Source organism: Vespa velutina, chromosome 10 (genome assembly GCF_912470025.1).
Source record: "Vespa velutina chromosome 10, iVesVel2.1, whole genome shotgun sequence".
NCBI classification, from domain to species: domain Eukaryota; kingdom Metazoa; phylum Arthropoda; class Insecta; order Hymenoptera; family Vespidae; genus Vespa; species Vespa velutina.
Window position 1 is genome coordinate 6,531,324 of NC_062197.1, and position 23,642 is coordinate 6,554,965.

General features: G+C 27.6%; 2 protein-coding genes and 1 long non-coding RNA gene across 8 annotated transcripts; 2 read left to right on the forward strand and 1 right to left on the reverse strand.

The window, feature by feature from the left end:
• Positions 1-17,150, reverse strand: LOC124952038 (acyl-CoA Delta-9 desaturase-like). 4 transcript variants are annotated; one of them, XM_047501336.1, is made up of 7 exons: positions 16,881-17,150; positions 9,569-9,738; positions 3,189-3,457; positions 2,825-2,955; positions 1,990-2,195; positions 1,734-1,916; positions 1-1,555 (listed from the first exon to the last, which is right to left on the reverse strand). In XM_047501336.1, the coding sequence occupies exons 3-7, from the start codon at positions 3,442-3,444 to the stop codon at positions 1,198-1,200; spliced, it is 1,134 nt and encodes a 377-aa protein (XP_047357292.1). In that variant the 5' UTR covers positions 3,445-3,457; positions 9,569-9,738; positions 16,881-17,150; the 3' UTR covers positions 1-1,197. The 4 variants fall into 4 exon arrangements, with proteins under 4 accessions (XP_047357292.1, XP_047357291.1, XP_047357293.1 ...); XM_047501335.1 differs by lacking the exon at positions 9,569-9,738; XM_047501337.1 differs by lacking the exons at positions 9,569-9,738; positions 16,881-17,150 and adding an exon at positions 8,470-8,752 and having other exon boundaries at positions 1,734-1,808.
• LOC124952039 lies at positions 5,762-7,328 on the forward strand. The gene is made up of 3 exons (XR_007101805.1): positions 5,762-5,944; positions 6,302-6,455; positions 7,186-7,328. It is a non-coding gene; the product is annotated as an uncharacterized LOC124952039 (long non-coding RNA).
• LOC124952037 lies at positions 15,691-23,568 on the forward strand. 3 transcript variants are annotated; one of them, XM_047501331.1, is made up of 9 exons: positions 15,691-15,779; positions 19,801-19,985; positions 20,063-20,247; positions 20,624-21,013; positions 21,219-21,386; positions 21,455-21,681; positions 21,769-21,971; positions 22,035-22,300; positions 22,450-23,568. In XM_047501331.1, the coding sequence occupies exons 2-9, from the start codon at positions 19,830-19,832 to the stop codon at positions 23,195-23,197; spliced, it is 2,343 nt and encodes a 780-aa protein (XP_047357287.1). In that variant the 5' UTR covers positions 15,691-15,779; positions 19,801-19,829; the 3' UTR covers positions 23,198-23,568. The 3 variants fall into 3 exon arrangements, with proteins under 3 accessions (XP_047357287.1, XP_047357286.1, XP_047357288.1); XM_047501330.1 differs by lacking the exon at positions 15,691-15,779 and adding an exon at positions 18,855-19,386; XM_047501332.1 differs by lacking the exon at positions 15,691-15,779 and adding an exon at positions 19,673-19,702.
• Positions 23,569-23,642: the final 74 nt, after the last annotated feature.

Genomic DNA, 23,642 nt, shown 5'->3' on the forward strand with positions numbered 1-23,642 from the left:
TGCGAATAAAATAATTTATTTGAAAGTATATATCAATCATTATTAGAAGACATTTGTTACATATAACACGCTCCATTTTAGTAAATATATAAAAGAAATAAAATAAACACATCCTGTTTATAACAGCTGCTTCGACTTATCATAATTACGCTGTTTTTTCTATAAACTTCAATAACTTTAGTATAATTCTATAGCGCAACAAGTAGCATATTATAAATAATGTATTCATGTCGCATAACGGTACCCTGTTACTATACTTACAAAGCAGATTGCTATCTGGTAAAAATTTTATATTCCATGAATATGTAACAATCCCATGCATATTATTTTTAATTAAATACCAAAATTTAAGTTAATCAACAGTATTTGTATACATATAAATATATGCTTTAAGGCAAAAGATTGATATCAGATTATCAATGAATTGCTAAAATTTCCTTCGAGAAGAACGATCATCAATGAGTCCGACGTATGTACAGTAGTCCTGTATAATACGAGGAGTATTTTTTGTGTTATTCGAATAAATTTTTGTATCCAAAAAGAGAATTAAATTCAATTCAAATTCTCCAAAGATAATGTGTTCGGAAGACAATATGGAAATTGAAATAACATATTTTATAAATATTTACAATAAAACTTCGAAGAACAAAGCAATTTTCTTTCGGAAAGTTAGATCGATTTAAAGAAAATTGTTTTTCTTTTTCCTACTCGAATAAACATTTGGTTAATTCTTCCAGGTAAAAAAGTCATCCAACTAAATTCCTATCAAAAATATTATCTACGGAATCATGGGAGAATTACAATCTAGTAATATGCGATTTGTGCAAATTAGAAAGTAAATGTACGTAAATTAAAAATAGTTCTACTATCACCATTGCTATTCCAGATTTTTAATTGATGATTTTAACTCACTATTACATTATCTTTTACCCTTTCTTCGATATATTAAAAAATTCTACACTAAAGCTATGATAATATATATATGTAATATATATGGTACGCGAAAATAAGTGATCAAAAACGAAACAAAAAAGTAATTATACTAGTACGTAAACAATATAACAATAATAAATGTTTGAATCGACCACTCTTTTACAAGTTTTTTTTTCTTTTTTTTTTCTATTTTCATGCCGTTTTCTTTTTTTTTTTTTTTGGTAATTATTCTTCGGCGACATTTCCAAACAATAATGACTGATTTTAATCAGATTTTTGTAATATCCTTGCGCATTGAATGTCCTCAGAAATCATATCACGATCATCCCAACCCCAAACAGTGTTACTGTGCGTATGTTCGTGCTGACCTTCGGTAATTTCGTATTTTGAGCCATCTCCCGTTCGAGTTGCTCGTTTCTGTATCATTTCAATAGGGACAGTCTTGAGATCATAGGCCCAACCAAGTTTCGCGAAACCGTCGATGATGGCCGTCGTAAAGTTCATTTTATAGTTGCCCAACTCTGCGGCTTTGTAATCCCACGGAAAGACATGATGATAATTATGCCAACCTTCACCGAATGCAGCTATACCGACTGAATAACTATCGGTTGGTGAAATAGAACTGCAAGAAGAAAATAATTATAAAAATTATTCTTTAAAAGATTATATATGCCTACAATGCTAATCCATTGTAATAATGGTTCATTTTTCTCATTAATACAATAATTTTCATTGATTATATTATCAAATGCAAATGATCCAATTGATTTTAGAAAAGAAAAAAAAAAATTTTTACATACCTGTCATATGGTTTCGTACCCCATATATGAGCAGCAGAATTTACAAGCCACGTAAGATTCAAGGATAAGGTATATCTGAAAAGAGTGAGGTACCAAGCATACATCAATTTCTCTCCCCAGAAATGCCATGGTATCCACGTGGGAATGATGAAACAGAAGAGTGGCATAAGAATGATATAAAGTCTAGAAAAATTAAAACAAAAAAATACATCGATGTCCAAATAAAAACGACAAAAATTTAATGATTAATATCTACCTTCGTTGCCAAACAACTACTGGATCTTTCTCAATGTCGCTCATATCGATCGTAGCACCTTTTTTAATAACGTCAGGATGCTTTTTTAGCATCAGCCAGCCAATGTGCGAAAAGAAAAAGCCTCTCTGAGAATTATGCGGATCGGCATCAGTGTCAGTGAATTTATGATGAACTCTATGATCTCTCACCCATTCGTAAATGTGATTCTGTAATATTAACAATTCTTTTCACTTAACTATCCTTTAGCAACACATTCGAACATTTACGCATTTATCATTTTGTATCAATTTACATGCTATAAATGATAATTTAGTTAAATTTTATTTAAACAAATTTTTCATTATATAATATATAAATAAAATAACTGATGTTAATAAAATATTTTATTATTTTGATAACTATTCTTTGTTTCTTTTTTTATTTAATATTGTTCTATAATTAGTACTATTCAGATTGTTCGTAATCCTGATCGCATAGAAAAATTGTATTTCATAAAATTCCAGTTCTCGAGTTTTTTCGCAATTCAGTTCCGTCACTCGGTATTTTTTATTTTTCTGCAATACTCGTTAATTGCTTAGGAAATTGATATTTTTACTTTACACTTCGAAATCCGAAATTAAATATATAGGAGTATAAAAATATATTTTTTCAAACGTTAACTGCCCCCCCCCTCCCTCAATCTGCTTATCGCAAGAATGTATTAAATTAAACGATTAAATGATTAAAAAATTAAACAATTATTAACATTTAAATGTTTCTTACGGGACCAGAATTAAATGGACGAACCTTTTGTTATTACATCCTATATTTGTATATGTAAGTATAGAGTACTTACTTGGAAGGCTATCGTTTGACAAATCATTAGAATTACTCTCATAGGCCATTTCGCTTTATAGGATTTATGAGCCCATAATCTATGAGCACCGGCTGTTACACCGAAGCCCGCTACGAAACCTATCAAAAACGCTGAAAAAAAAAGAATTATCAAAATGATTAAAAATATTTATTATTTTTTAATATATTTTATGTCTTTGATATTCGATAATAAATAAATATCGTAATGAATTTGTAATGTCTTACAGGACAGTAGAGTAAGAATTAATTATTATATCTATAATATCATCATGAGATTGATAATAACGATCGTTTGAATAGCAAAGCTAATCTAAGTAAAGAAAAATCGAAATTAAACGACTTACTGTATATGACCGTGATCAATTTTGCAACGGTAAAGCACATATATAATCCGTAAAGAGCACTGATGTGAAGATAAAGAAAAGCTATCACGTTTCTCCATACAATTTTCCATTTATACTTTGACTTCGATCTTAGCGATTTCTGTGTTTCCAATTTCGGCGTGCTTGTTTTTTCTGTTGTTGACTTTTCCTGAATAAGATTCTGCTGGGACGCTTCCAAGAATAAAGATGCTGAAGTTCCGAACAAGTTTGGTGCCATAATGACGGACGATCTGAAAAATTATAAATTTATTAATATCTTTAAACTGCATTAGAACGTTTTTTGATATAATTTAATATAATTTTGATATAATATTTGATATAATACGATATAATATAGATTTTATAAATTTTGAAACGAATATCATTCGTTATAGGATTAGTCGATTTTTATATTAAAATACTAAAGGAAAAAAGGAAAATATCTCTAAGTACGAAAAAGAAAGGCATTTTGCTAAAAAGAAAAAAAAAAGGAACTTAATGATCTATAAACGAAATTAGAATATACAATAACAATCAATTAAAATACATTAACGTCTTAGAGTTTTAAGATCCGTTTATTTAAACAAACTGTACATAGAAATCCCACTCTCAAATAACATCAACAGTTAAACGCATATTTTTTAAGACATGTGAAAGCAATTTTCATTGTCAGGAAGACCTAATATTAACACGTGAATGCTTTCGATGGCTTCGCCATTCCTCTTTCTATTTATGATAATTCGTTACTACTCGTTTGACTTAAAGATTTCCTTGTCAACTTTCGAATCGTCATGCATTTCTCTCCTAACAGATCTTCATTCATGAAAAGGTTCGAAGTAAGAATGTTATTTCGAAATGTAGAATGTTAATGGTCCCATTTTTAAAAATAAGAAATCGATTTCGAATAAGAATCCGTTATGTTTCTATTTATATATGTTCCCTACAAATTTACATACGTTCTATATAAACGTAAATTATTTTTACGCAATAGTCTAATAGTACAAATAGTGAAGAACCATTTGATTTCAAGAAAAATCAACAAACTGTTTCATGATAGATGTGATAATATTTTTTAATAATATTGGGTTAAGGAAACGAACGTACTCAACGAAAAAAAATTACTATGTATGCGTATATTTATATTGCACCACGCATGTGTGTGTGTGTGTATATATATATATATATATATATATATATATAAACGTGCATATACATATATATATATATGTATGTATATGTACGTTTCGACAATATAATACTCCGTTAAATAAAGACAGTTTATGTTAAGTTTGAATAATTTTGTATAGCTACATAGAAAAACAAAAAGAAAAGATTCTAACCCTTCGCTTGGTATATATAAAGATGACGAATCATTTGTTTTTTTTTCGAGCTTACGCAAAAATGAAATATACTTTTAACTTCGGCAATCTCACGTCTACTATTCTTTCTATTGAAAATCCTTCACCATATATATCTTCGATATGAACGCATTTTTTCACATAGTTATGTCATTTTCATATATCATTTTCCATGCGTATTAAAGTTCTATTACGGCGAAATAATGGATAGTTCTAACCAAGCCAACGTACAAGTTACTCCACGAATATCTTTCTTCATCGTTAATGATTATCGTGGATAATCAGAAACTCGTAATCCTAACAATTGACATTGCTTCAACACGAATTTATTTTTGCTAAAAAAACTTATTTCGAAAAAAAGGTGCTCGTAATGACGCACAAATGAAAGAACAAAGTAAGATAGTAGTTTTTTCCAATAAATGGAAATAAGATTACGTATGTTTTTTAATTGCTGCAAGAAGAATTTTTAATACGTCTTGATTATAAATGTATATATGTCAATTGGCTCAATTTATATACATAAATGTATATATGCCAATTGCCTCTATTTAGATACATAAATGTATAGACTTTACTTAATCTTTTGACATTAAAAAAAAAAAAAAACGAACAAAAAAATAAGAGAAAAAAAAGAGAAAGAGAGAGCATAAACAGAACATTTTGAATATTTTCAACAAAATAGAATCGACACACGAGTGAAATAATTGAATAATTTAATAATGCATTGTACGGCGTCTACCGGAGAACGTTCCTAACGTCTCGGAGATGTCAAAATTTACAATGGCACATGAAATAAATGACGTCTCCAAGATGTTATTGTATATTAAATTGCTTAATTAAATTTAAATTAAATTTATGATCATTTAAATAAATTCATACTTATCAAATAAAAATAAGAATATCATTATCGAAAGATTGATTTTTGAGTTTACTTATCAATATTAAATGATATTATTATTCATTGAAATATTTTTGAAGGAACCGAAAAGAATATGTTAATAATGGGAATAGTAAATAAAGATGGAGTAATGATTTTTACATAGGAATTTGTAAGTATATTTAGAAAAAGGAAAAGATAGATGTTGTTTGCGTGACAAGATAGAAGTTGAGTAACGTGATCTTGTTCACTCTGTGTTAGTAGTAAAAGTGCTTCGATTGACGTATAAACCAACGGTATATCGACGGAGGATGGAGAAAAAAGAAAGCGAGCTGAAGGAATAGATAGAGAGGGACAAGATTATGATAGTGGTAAAAGAGTGGAGCGAGAAAGGAAGAAGGAAGTAAAAGAAGTGAAGTTTCGAGAGATGCAAACGGGTTCTCCAGAAAGGAGGCCAATGGCGCTGTTGAGGTCATTGCCAATCACCGACCGGTTACTACATGGTATCGTACATTGAAGCTACTCCATCACAAATATACCAACACTTTCTTATTGGTCGTATTTTTATTGTAATTTATGTTATTTTTATTGTTGAATCATAAACAAGTCTATTTATTGGAATTAGGTTAATCGAAAGTAGACCTATATATAGATATATCTCTTTTTTTTATATAGATATATAGATCTATCTTTCTTTTTTTTTTTTCAAACTTTTTAATGGAGAAATCGAATTAGAAATTCCAATTTAACAACGCATTGCTATTATATCTTATTAACGGTGTTCATTTTAACCAAAATTTTAATCGTAAAAATTCGAGATCTATAAAGCATATTGATAAGGAGGTCATTTGTTAAAGAAGTATTGAGACGAACGGGATGTTTCTTCGGAAAGTGGACGCATGCAATGAGTAACGATTCGAAGAGCGTGGGTACAGATGAAAGTGACCCAATTGTCGATCTCCTTGTAAGGAACTTCACATGGTAGTTGGCATGCAATGCAAATCCAAAAAAAAGGTCAGACTTTTATTTTTAATTTAATTATTTATATTTTCTAATCTAAATAATACGATTATTTTTTTATGTTTGATAAACGGCATTTTCGATTTTCATTATATCGGAGATAATGAATCACATTACGATGCCATCTAAAATACTCGACTTTGTAAATTCGCAACAATTTCTCATACTTCTCAAACGTGTCCTTTCGCGATCATTGCACAATTCTATGGTGCAAGTGCAATTACTCGAAATTGGAAACGCACACATACCCAAATGTATGTATATATATTTGTATGTGTGTGCATATAGTCATATATATTTACGTACCACGTAACTCATTTAGCGAAGTATGCCTTTTAACGATTTCATCTAAACATCGAATAGCAGCTGACGGATTGTAAAGGCTTTTTTCGACGATCATATGAGTCATCGTCATCTTCGGAACGTGAAAAAAAATGCATAGGAACGTTTTGAAAATTGATACCACAATTCGAAAAGATTAATCATTAATGAATTTCCTTTCGTTATTACATTTCTACTATTGAAATAATCTCTGGTATTAAATAATTAATGCTTTCGAAAATGAGAACTTATATGAATTTTAAAGTTAAGTTGATAAAGTTCATTAAATTCAAAGAACGATTTTCGACGACATTTTTCGGGATAGAAAAAAATATTAACATTCGTTATGAATACGTTTAAAGCAAAATTTTGCGATTCTTTCGAGTGTTTAATTTCACTCTAGTAAACAGAATCATAGCAGCAAGAAAGTATGTCGAGCGGAAGGATCATCTGGCGTATGAAAGCACCGAACGAGAAAAACATCGGGAAAGATTCTTGAAAGAGTACGGTCTTTCTGATTTCCTTCTTAAATCCGATAGTTCGATATTTGTATATAAATAACGAAACCGTACAATCTATTTAAGAATTATTATTAGAGAAAAATAGTTCACTTTTTTTAATGGATATATAGATATTTTTATATACATATAAACTTTATAATATAATATATAATAAAACAAAAATATAATAACAAAAGATAAAATAATGTTTTATGTTAAAAACTAAAAAATTAATTAATATTAAAATAATTATAGTTAAAAAAGTATTAAAAAAATATACTTCGAGTGACCTATTTTTGGAATAAAATTCGCTTCTAATACAATTAATGATTCTAAATTGTATGTTATATTTCAAAACACTTTAAAATTTGTAAAACAACTTTATACGACTTGTATTACACTAAGGTATTCCATTTTTTTTTATTTTCAATGTTAACTTTCATTGATTAATTTTTTCATTATATTATTCACTATTGTACGCTTTCGAAAATAATATATGTGTTGCTATTATAAATAATGTATATTTATGCTATAATATTCCTTGTTTGATAAGATAATTGTATATTTTATATGATAATTGTAATCAACTTCACTTAAACATAAACGAAAATAATATGATAAGAAATTATTATTTTGGATCCTGCAATATTTAAAGACAAAAAATTAATTTAAATCGGAAAATATTTTCCTAAATAAATTTTTTTATTATTTAACTTTTTATTAAAAAAAAAATTTTTTTTCCTTCAGAAACTTTTAAGTGCAAAACGTACTTATTCTTATCGAGATATATTTCGATTCCTTTTAACTTAACGTACAAGATAAAAAGATGATTAAAAATATGATATATGTTTTTAAAAATATGAAATATGATATATGGAAAAAAAGAAAAATAAAAAGAGGTAAAGGACATCCATATATAAATTTCTACAACTATAAAAATAATATGATTAATATTAACAAAGGAAAACTTATTGTGTAAAAAAAAAAATAAGATATGCCTGTCATTTCGATAAATACAATTGTTTAAAAAAATTGTAATTGTACGTAAGTATATACATTTTCGTGTTAATCAATAACTATGAAAATATTTGAACGAATCACGTCCTCGGAATAGCCACTTGTTAATGATACAAATGAATAGGTTAAATAAAAAATATAATAAACTAAATATATGATGAAACACTTACAAAGAAATATCGATGATACAAGTATCAAGTCTTCTTGAAATTTCCGGGTAAGAAATACGAAATTAACAAATTATTATCTTTAATATAAAAACTCGAATTTTCAAATAACAAACTCGCGAAAATAAGCTTTCTTTAATAATAATCTGAAGTAATAACGAACGATTGGAGATAAAGAAAAAAAAAATCGAATGAAAAAGCAAAAGAGAAGACACCCAACGAGACCGACTGGTACGTACCAATGGCAAATACCAAATGATCTAAGTTAAAGGCGAGCTTGCTACAAAATGCCGACGTGCAAGAAAGTACGTCCTACTTATTGGTATTGGCCACTGGATTAAACCACTACCACTATAACGACTACGAAATTTACGGACGGAAGAGTGAAAGATTATTCACCATTTCTTTTTCTTGAATAAAATAATATGAAGGAAAAAAAGATAATAAAAGATCCAGAAACGAGTTAAAAAAGCATTCACGTAAAAAAAAGAAGACTGGTGTTTAAATCAATCATTATATAAATATTTATAATAATGAAAAACTTATCATCATAAATTTATTTTTGGATAAATTTTATTATTTTTTATCAGAGATATATTGGTTTAATAGATTTTTGTTAAATACGAATAATATTGATGCGTATTAGTAATTTTTGATGGAATAAAAGTCAGAGTATAGAAAATCAAAATCTGAAAAAAATAAAAGTACATTGGCATGCAAACAATTTATATTAACATATGACTTACATTATGACAACTAATTACTTATATTTATTATATGCATTAAGAAACAATTTTTTTTAATAATAAGATAATCTTTTCAAAACATAGTAACATTAATACTTTTCTCGAACTTCATTGAGTTTTTTTTTTTGCATTTACTTATATTATATACATACACACAATTATAAGTAAATATGAAAATAAAGTAGTAATAACATAACAAAGCTACGAAAAATCTTGTTATTATGTACTAACAGATAAACGTGCGAGTCTAAAAATTACTGAATATTAAACGATAATGATTAATTTATATCTAATTAAATTTACTCTTTGGCATAGTTATTCGAAAACTTTTGATTTTGTATAAAATCAATACCTACCCTGACTTCGCTAAATTCGGCTGTACTTATGATATCAAAAGAGCCTCTCCCTTTGATTCAGAAGTGAGCAGCTCGAAGAAAAGATGATATGAAATACCAAGTTATCGAAGATCAACACGAGCACACGCACAATGATGTTGTTTGAAGGTGGAACAATCGTGATATTTTTCCTGAAGACATTCAAGACGCAAGGATTTTAAATAAATCTAATTAAAATTTATTTTGTTTGGCTATCTCACCGAAAAATAATTGCAAATTATATGAATACTCAGAATACTAGACTACATTCAAGCGTGAATTAATCGAATACTTTACAGAAAACTGGTTACGTTTTATCATGATTGAAACGTATAATTAACCGATAACAGAACGTAAAATTTGATACTTCGTTGTATTATGTAAATTACTGGTTTTATATATAAATCGTATGTTAACGTTATGAATATATATAAAAAGTCATTAGTTGAATAAAGCAACCACATGTTAATAAATGACTGTATTAAACCTTGTTAAAAAATACATTGATAACAATTTTTGCACATACATTGATAACAATTGAAAACATTTATATACACCTTAAAATAATTTCAAGATGCGCTACACCTCAGGTACTTTGAATAGTTCTCATTTACGTAGAATAAATAATTTTGACTCCAAAAAAATACTGTATATTCTTTGAAGTTTTGAAAAGAATAATCAGTAGGTTTGAAAACGTATTTTTAATTCTGTCATTATAAAAACAAAATTCATGAATCATGCAATGCACAAATCATTTTAATTGAATTCAAAGTTGGTCTAGAATATTCTACTTTATTATAGAGGCAATAAACATTGAAAAAAAATAATAATAAAAGCGAATTTTTCGAATGTTACGATTATTCAGTCAAAGAAAATAATAATTTTCCATTAATAGTACTATATATCTATGAAGCAAAGTTTACGAAAGAAGTTATTTTTAATATTCATAACAATAATGTACGCTCTCAATAAAGTTCATACATTATGAAAGAAAGAGCCTTTCAATGGCAATTCAAATACAATATAAATGACGTACATTTTGAAATGGAACAATAGTAAATACAAAAGATTGTCATTAATAAAAAGAATTAAATTTTTGTTAAAACTTTTTAATGAAATATTAGTCTGTGTTTATATAACATTTATTTCTTATTTTTACGTAAAACAGTTTCTTTTTTCTTTCGTTAAATAGTTTGGAAGAAAAAATCTAAAGAAATGATCTGCATAAACGAAATCAGTTCCCAAAAAATATAGTTCCTATTTAAAAATATAAATAAAATATAATATCTACCTTGTTAGACAATAGTTATAACGATGTGAATTGAAAAAATTAAACAGAATATAGAAAATATGCAAGAGTTCATAGAACAATAATTTTAATATTTCAGTATAAAAGAAAAAAATAATTTAATAATAGCATGCGTAATAAAAAAATCTGAATAGGTTAATATATACTTTAAGTAATTCATTATCATATATAATGCGTATATTTACGTAAATTTTTTAATTATGCTAATAAAGCCATAAAGCTTTGTCTTTATTTCTATGAAAGTTTTACAATAAAAGGAAGTCTCACGGGATTGGTAATGATATTTTGATGAATATTATACATTATTATTATAATATTCATTTAACAATAAATTATCTTACTAATGATCTTTTTAATATAAAATCAATAAGTTTTAAATTCCAAAGAAAAAAGTTTATGGATATTTCTATTACTAAGAAATATCGATGGTATCGAAATATTTAGAAAGAATTTAGTACCGTCATTAAGACTTAACAGAAAAATGAAAATCGTAAAGAAGCTATGACCTACAAATCTATAGTTCATTAATTCTATAGTGCATTGATTTCGTTTTTGTTTTTTTTTATTTACACACTCACAAAGAGATAATCACAAAAAGATAGATATAACTTTTTCGTTAGATGGATATTACGTTTTATGACATCATTGCTCGCAGATAAACCGTTCGGGTAACACACTTTTTGACACAGAAACAAAGAGGTCGACGACATTTAAACGAATCGTAAACGAGATGGATGATTTAAAAGATAACAAAAAATGCAAGCAAACGAGAAGTGATCGCCATTTTGATTGGTGAAAAATTTATGAGTCCGCTGCTAATGTTCCACTTTATATTGACATCAAAATGTTATTACCTGATGTATATTGAGTATACAAATAAATAAGTTAATTAAATTAAAATTAAATCAATTTATTATTTATATAAATTATTTATTTTGTGTGTATGTGTATGTGTGTAATAAATACTGAATTAATAAACATTTTGTTGCAAAATAGGATACCACGTGTAACATAAATAATACGATATAAAATATAATGCTAACACGATGATGTTCATTCTCTGATCATATATTTCAATTTTGCATCCTACTCGTGAACGTTTCTAATAAGGACAGAGTAATAAAGGGTAAGAATGTGTCGCGAAAAAAAAGAAGGAAGAAGAAAAGAAAAAAAGAATATCTCAAGATTTATCTTTAAAACCTGGCCAACTCTCCAATCAGAAAAGTAATATGCGATAAATATAGTCAAGAAAAGTCACTTGGATGTGTCGAAACATAGGAGACCCTACCTTCCTTTTATCTTATTCATTTTTAGTTGTCACACGTATCTGTCTTGTCAAATATTTGTTATACGTAAACTTCTTGGATAGAACAATATTGAATTTTTGTCAGTTCGAGTTAAACTTAGTATAATTTCTTCAAGGTTTTTTCTTTTTCTTTTACTGGTAATTCTCTTCTTTTTCTTTTTATGATAAAAAATAGAGATATGTAAATAGAAAAACAAATCATGATCGAAATGAAATTATGTTTTCATTTCAAGAAATTTCGGTCCAAGGAATGAAATATTAAAAAGACATATTTTTTCGTTTTCATTTTTAACATTTTTTGCTTCGTTTAAATGTATTAAAATTATCCAGAAATATTTGTCTATTCTTAACGCATCATACGCGTAATTTCTAAGATATAATCAACAGAACAGTTTACGAAATTTTTCTTTTCTGATAAGAATCATTAAAGTTTGTTTCTTTTATATAAATTCAAGGTTTGACATTTTTCTTAAGAATTGTCACAGAATTTTAATCATTTGCATATCTGTTAGTAAATATAGAGCATAAAAGAAAAAGAGAAAGAAAGAAAGAAAGCAAATATTATCACCTAAGTGTATGTTGAAACACTTAAAATCTGTCGAAAGTTAAAACGTATATATTTTATAACGGAATTTGTCGAATTTAATTATACATCGAGTTGACCGAATTATATAATATTATAAATTAGAATGTAATAAAATCTTTTTTCTTCAACTTTAATTAAATCATCCATGAAGTCATAGTTTAGTTAATAAAATTGTAATAGTTTTATAATCTTATAAATTATGATTTAATTCTTTTCTCTCTCTCTCTCTCTCTCTCTCTCTCTCTCTCTCTCTATTTTTTCCTTTCTGTATCTTTTAATATTATAATTACTAATTAAAATATGAAAAAAAGACTGATGCTTTGAATAAGATTAAAAATATTGATAGGAAACCATGAAAGGAGAATAAATCCCTTGAAAATCTCTCTTTGAATAAGAATATTTTGAAAATTGTAAAAATATTTGAAATATCTGTTAGTAGAAATCGAATGATTAACGAGGAATTTGAAAAAATGTAAAGATTAAAAGAGAAAAAGGATGAAGGATTAAAAGAAATATGCTTATTAAGTGTCACATAATAAAAGAATGATTATACTATTCGAAGTTTAAGAAATGAAGTTGAAGAGTTTCGATATCTTAAGGCGAATAAGGTTATTAAACGGTACCGGATAGTATAGGAACTGTTTCTTTTCACCTGTCAGAACTTGTGACCCGGTATCATCGAGATATCAACAAATTTGAATAAAAAGATGCTCTACTTTTGAAAATAGTTGTACAGCATCTACATTAACACTTTTCTATTACTATAGCTATAGCCATAAATGTCCCGTTACTTGAAATTATTCTCGGTCGCACAATAGCTGATTTATGTTCAATCAATTATTGTCTAGAAATCTGAATTCTTTGAATTAAAGATATGAGGTCAATATTTCATTTATATTTATATATATATATAATGAAAATTAAAAACATAATTTAATTTCAATATGAATAATTTAAATGTATTTTTAAAAAGAGAATATTAAAGCTTTCTCAAATTTTTGTATTGTTTTTATGAAGATTTTATAATTAAAAAAAAAAAAGAAAAAAAAAAGAAAAGAAAACGAAAGAAAAAGAAATAAATTAAAGAGACATAATATCATTGTAATAAATAAAATAAAATATTTATTAACCGCTAAAATATGAATAAAAATAAAAATACATTAATATTATGTCTTACGCATATGCTATTATATGATTTCAGATGATATTTTACAATCTTTTATTAAATAACTAGTAATTTTAAATTTATTTGAAACTAATTATAATCAAGTCGTGCTGTCTACCATGTACTATTCGTTTTTATGGCAATGGAGAAGAGTTATTTGTTGTGTTACCACATGTGCCCGATATTTCGATATTGATATATCGATAAATAAACAAACGAAGAGAGGCTGTAAACTAAATTCTAAAAAACAAAAGATAAATAATAAAAAACGAAGAGTCACTTGCATTTAAATTTTTATAGAAGTATCAAATGGTTACAAATACTTTCACAGAAGTATCAAACGGATATCAATATTTTTTATCAATATTTTATCAATATTTATCGTATACCTACGATTTAGGTATTATTCGATACGGTATTATTTCATACGGTATTATTATTTGTGGGCTAATATCGATGATATTAATTTGTTATTGAATATGATCGCTATAAGAAACGTCAACAAAAAATTCTTCATTCTTGGTTTGTTGGAAAAATAAGGATATACATTGATATTCGATATTTACTCGACAAAATAATTTGTATTTCATCTTGTTTCGCATCTACAGAATTATACAAAAGATAAACCGTATTTATTAATGTCATTATAATAAATACTGAAACATTACGAAAGATCAAAATGAAGGATACAATCTTTATTATTCAGCTTACTGGTAAATGCTATTGTCCATATCTGTTGTTCATTCAAATTTGAATTTCTCTCTAGACTCAGTCGAATTTATTTTCCATTTCTATATCTTTTATTATTCCTTCGAGCTTATTTTACATAGAAAAATATCAATGAGTATGTGTATTAAAAGAGTTCGTACCTAACGATGTATTTTTCTTTCTTTATCTCATAGCAAATAAAAAAATAAACAACTAACCAATAATATTTTGCTATTATGATTATTTATACGACGATACTTTGTTATAACATGAGAAGAAAGAGAATTACTTGTGAATGATGAAAAATGAAAATGAATAAAATATTATTTCATATTAATAAATGCAGTGTGATAACTCGAATAGTAATTTCTTTCGATTTGAAAGAAAATATATGACTTTGAATAAAATGAGTAGATCAATGTTTGCTAGATGAAATTAATTCAAAAAGAGAATATTTATAAGAGAATATAGTCATATTATTAATTTTTGTGCAACTTTATCCACTTGTCGCATATTTTGATCCATGTAAGTTTCATTTATCAATCAATTATACGTAGCCCCTCTTTATCTATGCTACGACGAAGTATCTCTTGATTGTTCGTAATGATACGTATCCTCGCAAAATACCTCCCAACTCTTTCTGTTATTCTAACGTTGCAAATAGGTCTTTATAATACAGACAAGTTGGATAATGATACTGTTTCTCGCAAACGTTTATACGTTTTAACCAAAAACACTACCTATATATTTGCCGGGTATTATTGCAAAACTCTTTAATATCATTATTATAATAAGTATCCATGTATTATTTATTTGAGAAAAAAGAAACTTTAGAAATTTTTAAAAAAATTATTAATCGATTTTCGACTGATACTATTATATGAGAAAACTAGGAATTACAATCTTTCAAGAACAAATCTTACGGAGTTCTCTGCAATTGCTAAATATGTAGCTGGATGTTATCCATATACTCATGATATCTAGAAACAGCTTAACGCAATGGTTTAGCGTCGTAGTTTAGCGCTTAGAAGGGACGGAATATTCTACGCACTAATAATGACCCGATCACCAAATTAACATACGTGGGAAAGTGGTTTCCTACCGGACACAAGTGACAACGTATGTAATTCTACCATTTCAATTAAAAAGGTTATATTTTGAATAAGATTATTTATGGATAATCGCAAAAAATCATTTTTTTTGTACATTTAAAAGCGATTATCTCAAAACCAGAATTAGAAATCTCATTTAAAATATAATTTAATTATTTACTTTTTTAATTAACTAATTTATTTAATTTAACTAATTTAATTCTTTAATTTTTGTTTTAATACATTTCATGGTTTTTTTTTTTTTTTTTTTTAAGGAACAAATTATTTTCTAAAAATTTGTAGAAATGTATAAAGTAATCGTAATTTCAAAGCATTTACGATCGATGTTTGTAGGAAATTTTTTTTTTTTTTTTTTTTTAATTAAATTTTTTTATAAAATCTTAAAGTTCGGTCGGAACACATCATTATCTATAGTAAAAACAATTGTTCATGGTATTGTAAATGGTAAATTAATTGTGTATTACAATGTGTCGAATGTATCAGTACTTATTTTGAAATGACTATCACAAAATGACTTTATCATAATCTTTAAATTAAAAAAAAGAAATGTTTATATCAATTTCGAAAATCAATATTTTTTAGATACAATACTTTTCAGGACTATAGCACTTTTCTCAAAATTCCGGGAAATCATCCATGAAAACATAATAAGAAATATGTTTGACGATTTGTAAAAAAAAAGTGTTAGTTTCCTTGAAAATATTGCGTTTAAAAATAAAGTAAAAAAAGAAAATATAATTTTGAAAAACAATTTTTACAAAAAGAGAAAATTTTTTTGAAAAAAAGAAAAAGAAAAAACGAAAACAGTCATTATGTTTTCACTTTTTATTTGTCCTTGAATGTATTCTTGAACGTTAAAATAATTTGAGAATTGTAGTCAGGAAAATTTATGATGTAAACTTATTAGATGGTAAATAGCCTTATTTCTATATACACGTGAAAAAAAGAGAAAGAGAAAAAGAGAGAGAGAGAGAGAGAGAGAGAGAAAGACAAAAGAACACGATTAATTAATTAGACAATAATTGATCTTAATTGTTTCCTATATTTAAATTTCGTATATTTAGTATGATAATGATTTTTGTAGGAAATCTACATGCAATATACGTACCAAAATGTCGACGAAATGTTTTTCGTCGATGTGAGAGAACACTCCCGATCGTTTTGCGAAGAATCATGAATGAAATCGTCGTTCGTTTCTTCTTTCTTTTCTATATCGTTCAAATAACTCCAAAAAAATCTTCTTGAAAATGTTTTAAATCCTGACACTTCAACGAATTTCAATTGTTATTTCAAATAATAAAGTAATATCTTTTTTTTGTCAGAATTACTTAGATTTGTTACCTATCCGTTTCACTTTCTATCTCTTTCTCTTTTCCTAGAACTCAAACGATTGATCCGAAACGCCGTTAACGCCATATACGGCCTTCTTGAGAATTAAATTTCTCGCTAATGCGACGTTCCAGGATAAGAGAAAATCAATAATAATGATGGAGTTTTAGAATTATCTGTTATATGGTGCTGTTTGCATTGTTAAAAATCAATGGGAATAAAAAAAATGAAATTGATTAAAATCTCTTATATCACGTTTGTTACTAAGCGATTGTTTTTATTCAGTATCGATAATTTACCGACAGAGATAAATCGTGATATAAAACATTTATCTCGAATAATTTCTAATGTTTAATTATTTTTATCATTGATTAATAAATCTAATTGATAATCTTATCTGTAGATAAAAATGTATTAAATCGTTCGACATCATTTAATTTATTAACAATCCGATATAATTTTAATGGTAATTAATCAATTATTCACGGTGTGTTTACGATTAATTTTGTCAATGATTCTAAATAATACATTGTAGACAAGCTTTAAGTCATTGAATTCATACAAAACTTATAATTACAAAACAATATCATTGATAGCCATAATCATTCTTTGAAGTCACTTATTCATTTCATTTATTATTTCTCATTCATTCATTTCATTTATCATTATCGACAAAAGAAAAAAAATATATAAAAATAAACATTTCTTAAGACAATAAAAAATTTAATTATTAATTATTAATCCAACAAATAATTAAATAATTAATTATTAATAGAATATTCCAATTACGCAATCGTTAATCTTTTATTGAATGAAACATTATTCAGCATTACCATATAAATTTTCAATCAGTAAGCATGACTCAAGGAATATCGAACCATTTCTATTTGGTATCTTTCAACGAAAATAGCGCAAGATAATTATTTTAATTAATGCACATCAAATCAAAAATTCTGAACGATTGTTAAGAGCCAACTCAGCACATATTCCTTGTACTCTTTAACGATGGTATAGATAAGAAGTACTGTCAGAAAAATCATGTATAAAAAAAAAAGAAAAAAAAAAAAAGAGAGAAAAAAAAGAAGAAAACAATTTTACTTCCTTATTTAACGTAAAACTTTGTGCTTCAGTAAAGAATTCGATTGTGAATCGAATGTGCACGAAAATAAAAATTGTTGGTTTATCTTAATAGAAAAGACAATAATTTCGAAAATTCGAACGCTCACGAAATAAATAATAATGTTATGTTTCCTTTCACTTGGAACGTCGTTAGGCGACATAGATAATTTTACTTTTACCACTCTTGTACCTCATATCCCATGGGATTATTATTAATGACCATTGTGAAACGACATTCAATCAATTAATTTGCTCGTACAAAAAATAAAAATGCTTTTATGATCTCTATCTGATCAATTAATTTCTATTGGATAGTTTCGATGGGGCAGAAAGAAAGCAATCGAATCGACTTTTATAAGATAATTTCTAGTTTCTGACCGATCGCTCTCTGACACAGTTCATGGTAGCGTGATCATTCGACGGAAAATAATTCTCTTTATATCAGTAGTCACAAAACTTTGGATCATCTTAATTTTTGTTTTTTCTTTTTAACATTTCCTCCTATTTAATTTTAATTAAACTGGTGATATAATCGTTATATATGGTATGCGTATAATACTTATATATATTTATATATATATATAGATATTCAATCAATAACGGGATAGATCAGAAACGAGAAAATATTATAATTAATAATTATTAAGACACGTGCACATATATACGATCAATCTTAATCTCGAAATAATAATAAGAAGTATAAAACTTTGTTTAAAAACTAACGATAAACTACAATTTATCTTAAATGTTCAGTTTATTCTTCGATTGAATTTCTAATTTTAGAACAACTCACGTTAAACGAAATTATTAAGTTGATAGGTAGCAAAAACGAACGTAGGTAATTGGTTCTATATAGCTTACATATATATATATATATATACTTTTGTACAACGTAATGTGAAACCGATTTCGCTAAGAGTTCGATTTTTGTTGTCGTTATCTTCGCCAACGTAACGATTGTTAAGTACGTGTACTCGAGAAATAAAAGGTGAGAAAAAGGAGAAAAAAAGAAATGAAGACAATTTTGTTAATACTCTCGTCTTTTTTCTTCGTCTTTGTAAATAATTGCGTTATACCATCGCCATTAACGTTGCAATTAATGATTGAGTATGCTAAATGGAGATCATGGGATCAAATTGTACTTTTCGATAATCTCAGTTCAAAGAGTAAGTATGACAAGTTTAATCTTTGTAAACGTAAATATTTTTTCATATTGCACTTTGTACCTTCTAAGAAATTTCTCTTTCCGTGAAAAAATTATTAACACGAGATATATTTATCTGCAAATTTCATATAAAGTTATCGCATTTTTCTTTGATAAGGAGATATAACATTAATAAAAATATATATATGTCTGATGTTAGAAATAAATTTTTAACGGTTTGTTATTGTGTAAGTCTGATATAAATATAAAAGATTGATGATTTGCTTCAAATAACTGACATATAATCTGGCAAGGTCAAGTGAAATTTTAAATAAATTGTAATTACTTTAAAATCTTTCTTAATAACGAGAAATATTTATTAATATCTAAAATAATAATTCTATGCCAAAATCAAATTCGATATTCTCGCACGTAGATTGTGTCCTGAAATATGCTCGACCTTTAATGACTTGCCTTGCTGAAAGAGGAATCAGCGTATCCATTCAGTCGGCAACAAATCCAAATATACCAGTCGCACTTACGATACGACGACATAGAATTGGTTCTATAGTACTTTTAGATGGACTCAATTTGACTTCCTCGGATAATGTACTCCATGTGGTAGATATACTATATCTCGAAACAGCTGTTAGATTTATTTAATTTGCATACATCACAAATTTTCTTTCAATCTTTAGGCTTCACAAAAATTATTGTTCAACTATTACGTATCTTGGTTTATGATCACGGCTAGAAATACGGATACCACCATCGATGCCGTTCTAAAGGATCTCAATATTGGTATTGACAGCGATGTGGTGGTTGCAACCTCTTCAAATTCACAGGACGTTATGCGGGAATTGACGTTAAAGTATCGGAACAGGTTAGAAACTAGAAATCGTTCTATGTCGTTAAAAATAGCCAAGGTTAATTGCTTCTATGTTATTGCCACGAGTAATATTGTATACCTACATATAAATTATTCCCATTGGAATAATTTCTCTTTCTCTCTATCCCTTTTCTATCACTTTTCTTCCTCTCCTAAACGTGACCACTTTCATTCTGTAATATTCCTTAATATGATCATTCAAAAATAATTAACTAAAATACAATTAATAACTTTAACGAAAACTTAAATCATTTCTATATCAATTATATCGAATCTATGGTTTTTTGAATTTTTTTTAAGAAAAAAGATAAAAGAGAAGCATAAGTATTTTTTTTCTTTTTTTTTTTTTTTTTTTTTCTTCATATTTCAGAACGTGCTCGAACTTCCGACAATACGGCCAACTTGTCGATTTTCAAAATCTATCGGAACGACGAAATTCCGATAGAACTATGAATCTGGATTACGTTACTCGGGAAAATCGGACGATGTGTTTCCATTTTTTGCACGTTTATAAGATTCGTAACTCCGACAATTCCAGTCTCGTCGTGTATTCCCTTGGGTCTTGGTGTCCAGGATTATTCTTACTAAAGAATCCAATGAGTGTGAAACTGAGAAAAGATTTCAAAGGTTGGCCGATCATATTTGGCGTTTTAAATGGTACAAACGATGGCCAGACAGACATTACCGACGAGGTCGAGGTCAATGATATCGTACCTCTTTTAGATTTTGCTAATTCTGTAACCCACGATCTAAATGCCAGGTATAAAGATTTAATCTTCGTTTATTTTTTAATTATATCTTCCTATGGAAATTCTTAATTTTATTTTTTAATATAATTTTCAATGGACAATTTCTATATAAATGAAAATAAAAGAAATAAATAAATAAAAATAAAACAAATATTATAATGTTTCGATAATTGTGATTTACATTATTGAATAAATTCTTATTTTCTTCATTTCGAGTATGGAATTGATTCCGCACGATAAACTCGGTACTCTGACGAACAAGGTTTGGAGCAATCTTCTCGGTGACGTAGTTGCTGGTACTGTAGATGTTGGATTAGGATACATAACTATCAATGAAGAAAGATTAGGAGATATGGCGTTCAGCCATCCTCTTATTCGATACATGTTGGTATCTAACATCTGTATTTATTTTCTTAATAATTGATAAATTTGTTCGTTTACATTAATTACAGGAGAAATGTTTATTATCATCCGTTGGAAACCGGTACCATGAGAGATATATTTCTACAGCCATTCAATGATCGATTACTTGGCTGCGTAGCTGCCACATACTTCTTAATCTTACTCTCAATGGGAACGATCATTTACGTGGCTAAAAGAACTTTACATCCTGAAGAAGAGAAGAACGTTGGACTCGGTGAAGCAGCACTTTGGTGCATGAGTATCATGTGCATGCAAGGTTTAACAACAATCTGATTAACTATTCTGATTATAAAAAATGATTAAAATACCAATTAAAATATATCGTTTATATTATCCTACGTAGGATCACCTTGGATACCGAAAAGTCCATCGGGAAAGACTCTCTTACTTTTTAGCCTAGTATTTGCATTGGTCACTTACAATGCTTACGCTGGTTTTATAACTTCCATTCTATCTGTACAAGCTAGTGGAATAAGATCGATTACAGATCTCTTGTTTAATAATTTTAAATTAGGATACAGTATCACGGATGATGAATACATTCGGGTATGAAGTTCTTTATAAATACATGGATTTTTGACTTTTTTTTAGTTATCAAAATTTTTGTAGAACGTTAACGACAGTCACCTTCGTCAACTATATATAAAAGCTTTTAACAATCGTGAATCTCGTTTGGGAGCGACGACTGGTCTCATGAAAGCCGCTCAAGGACGTTATGGATTTTTCGTTAGCGCAACTCTGGCACGCCGTGCTCTACGTACAACGTTCATTCAAGAAAGATGTTCGTTAAAGGAACTCCCTTTACCTCAGACGTTTACTCTCGTCGCTTTACCTATGGCCAATACTTGTCCATATAAAAAGATTATCAATTTGAGGTAAATCAAATCTTAACTTTCGTAATCAGCCGTCAGATTAATTTATATGTTATCATTCGCAGTAAATAAAGAAAAAAAAAAGAAAATAAAAAAAAAGAGCCATTTACCGAAAGAACATTAAAAAAACTATACAAATCTTATCATTGCAGTATACTGCGTATACAAGAACATGGTGTTCTTCGAAGAATAGCCGAGAAAATGTTACCAGAAATGCCAAGATGCAAAGCACCAACAACATTTAACAGTGCAAGATTCGCCGATGTTTACTCGGCCTTTTTAATACTGATAGTTGGCCTCATTACCGCCGTTTCTATTGGAATATTTGAGAGAATTTGGAACAAAAGGAAGCAAATGCAAGATAGCATAGTACGGGGATTTCGAGAACATCACTTTATTCCTCATATGCCTCATATACACTTTCATTATCATCACCGACATCATCAACAACTTGATCATCATCTTCTTCCTCATAATACTAATCGTCATTCTAATCGTCATCCTAGCCATCATGGATATCATAACGATCACTCGTTTCAACCCTATTTTATTAATGATCATTCAAATAAACCTGCGACTTCTTACTTCATAAATTATCCTAATTTTGCCTCAAAAAATAGCGAAACGATCTCGATGAATAGAAAGAGACCTAACGAACCATTGAACGTATCATCGATCATGAAAGATCGTTCGTCTGTTAAACATTCATCGTCCATACGAAAGCGATCAGCCAATAACATATCAAAAAGGGCTTTCTGGGCTTCGTTCGTCGGTACATCTCAAAAACAATCTAATGTAACGATCGACAAACGAGATATATTAGTCGAGAAAACGATTAAAACGGAGAACACGGAGGAAAAGAAAAAAAAAAATTCGGACGTTTTACCTTTTCGTCTCTAAACATTTTTTATTTACGTCACGTTTATCGACATGCACTATCTACGTTTTTACACACAAAAACGTCATTTAAAGAATATTTCGATCATTTATATTCGATCGAAATATGTTGAAAATTAATGAATAAAATATAATTAGAATTATGTATCATAGTCCAACAAATATCCTCTGCTCTTATTATTTTTAAACAACGTTATCTTATTATATAAATCTTTATTTAGAGCAATTAATAATAAATAAATTATAAACTTCGCTTAATTTATATAATCGTTTTTTTTTTTATTTGTTTATATAAAAATGCGCGCACGATATCGATTCAAACTTATATGTTATAGTCACTAATAATTATAATAAATCTTCCGTTTAAGCTGGAATGTATATAAATTTTTTTATCTTTTTTCCATTATTATCAACTTCATTATTTATCATTCTATTTTTAAATAATTTT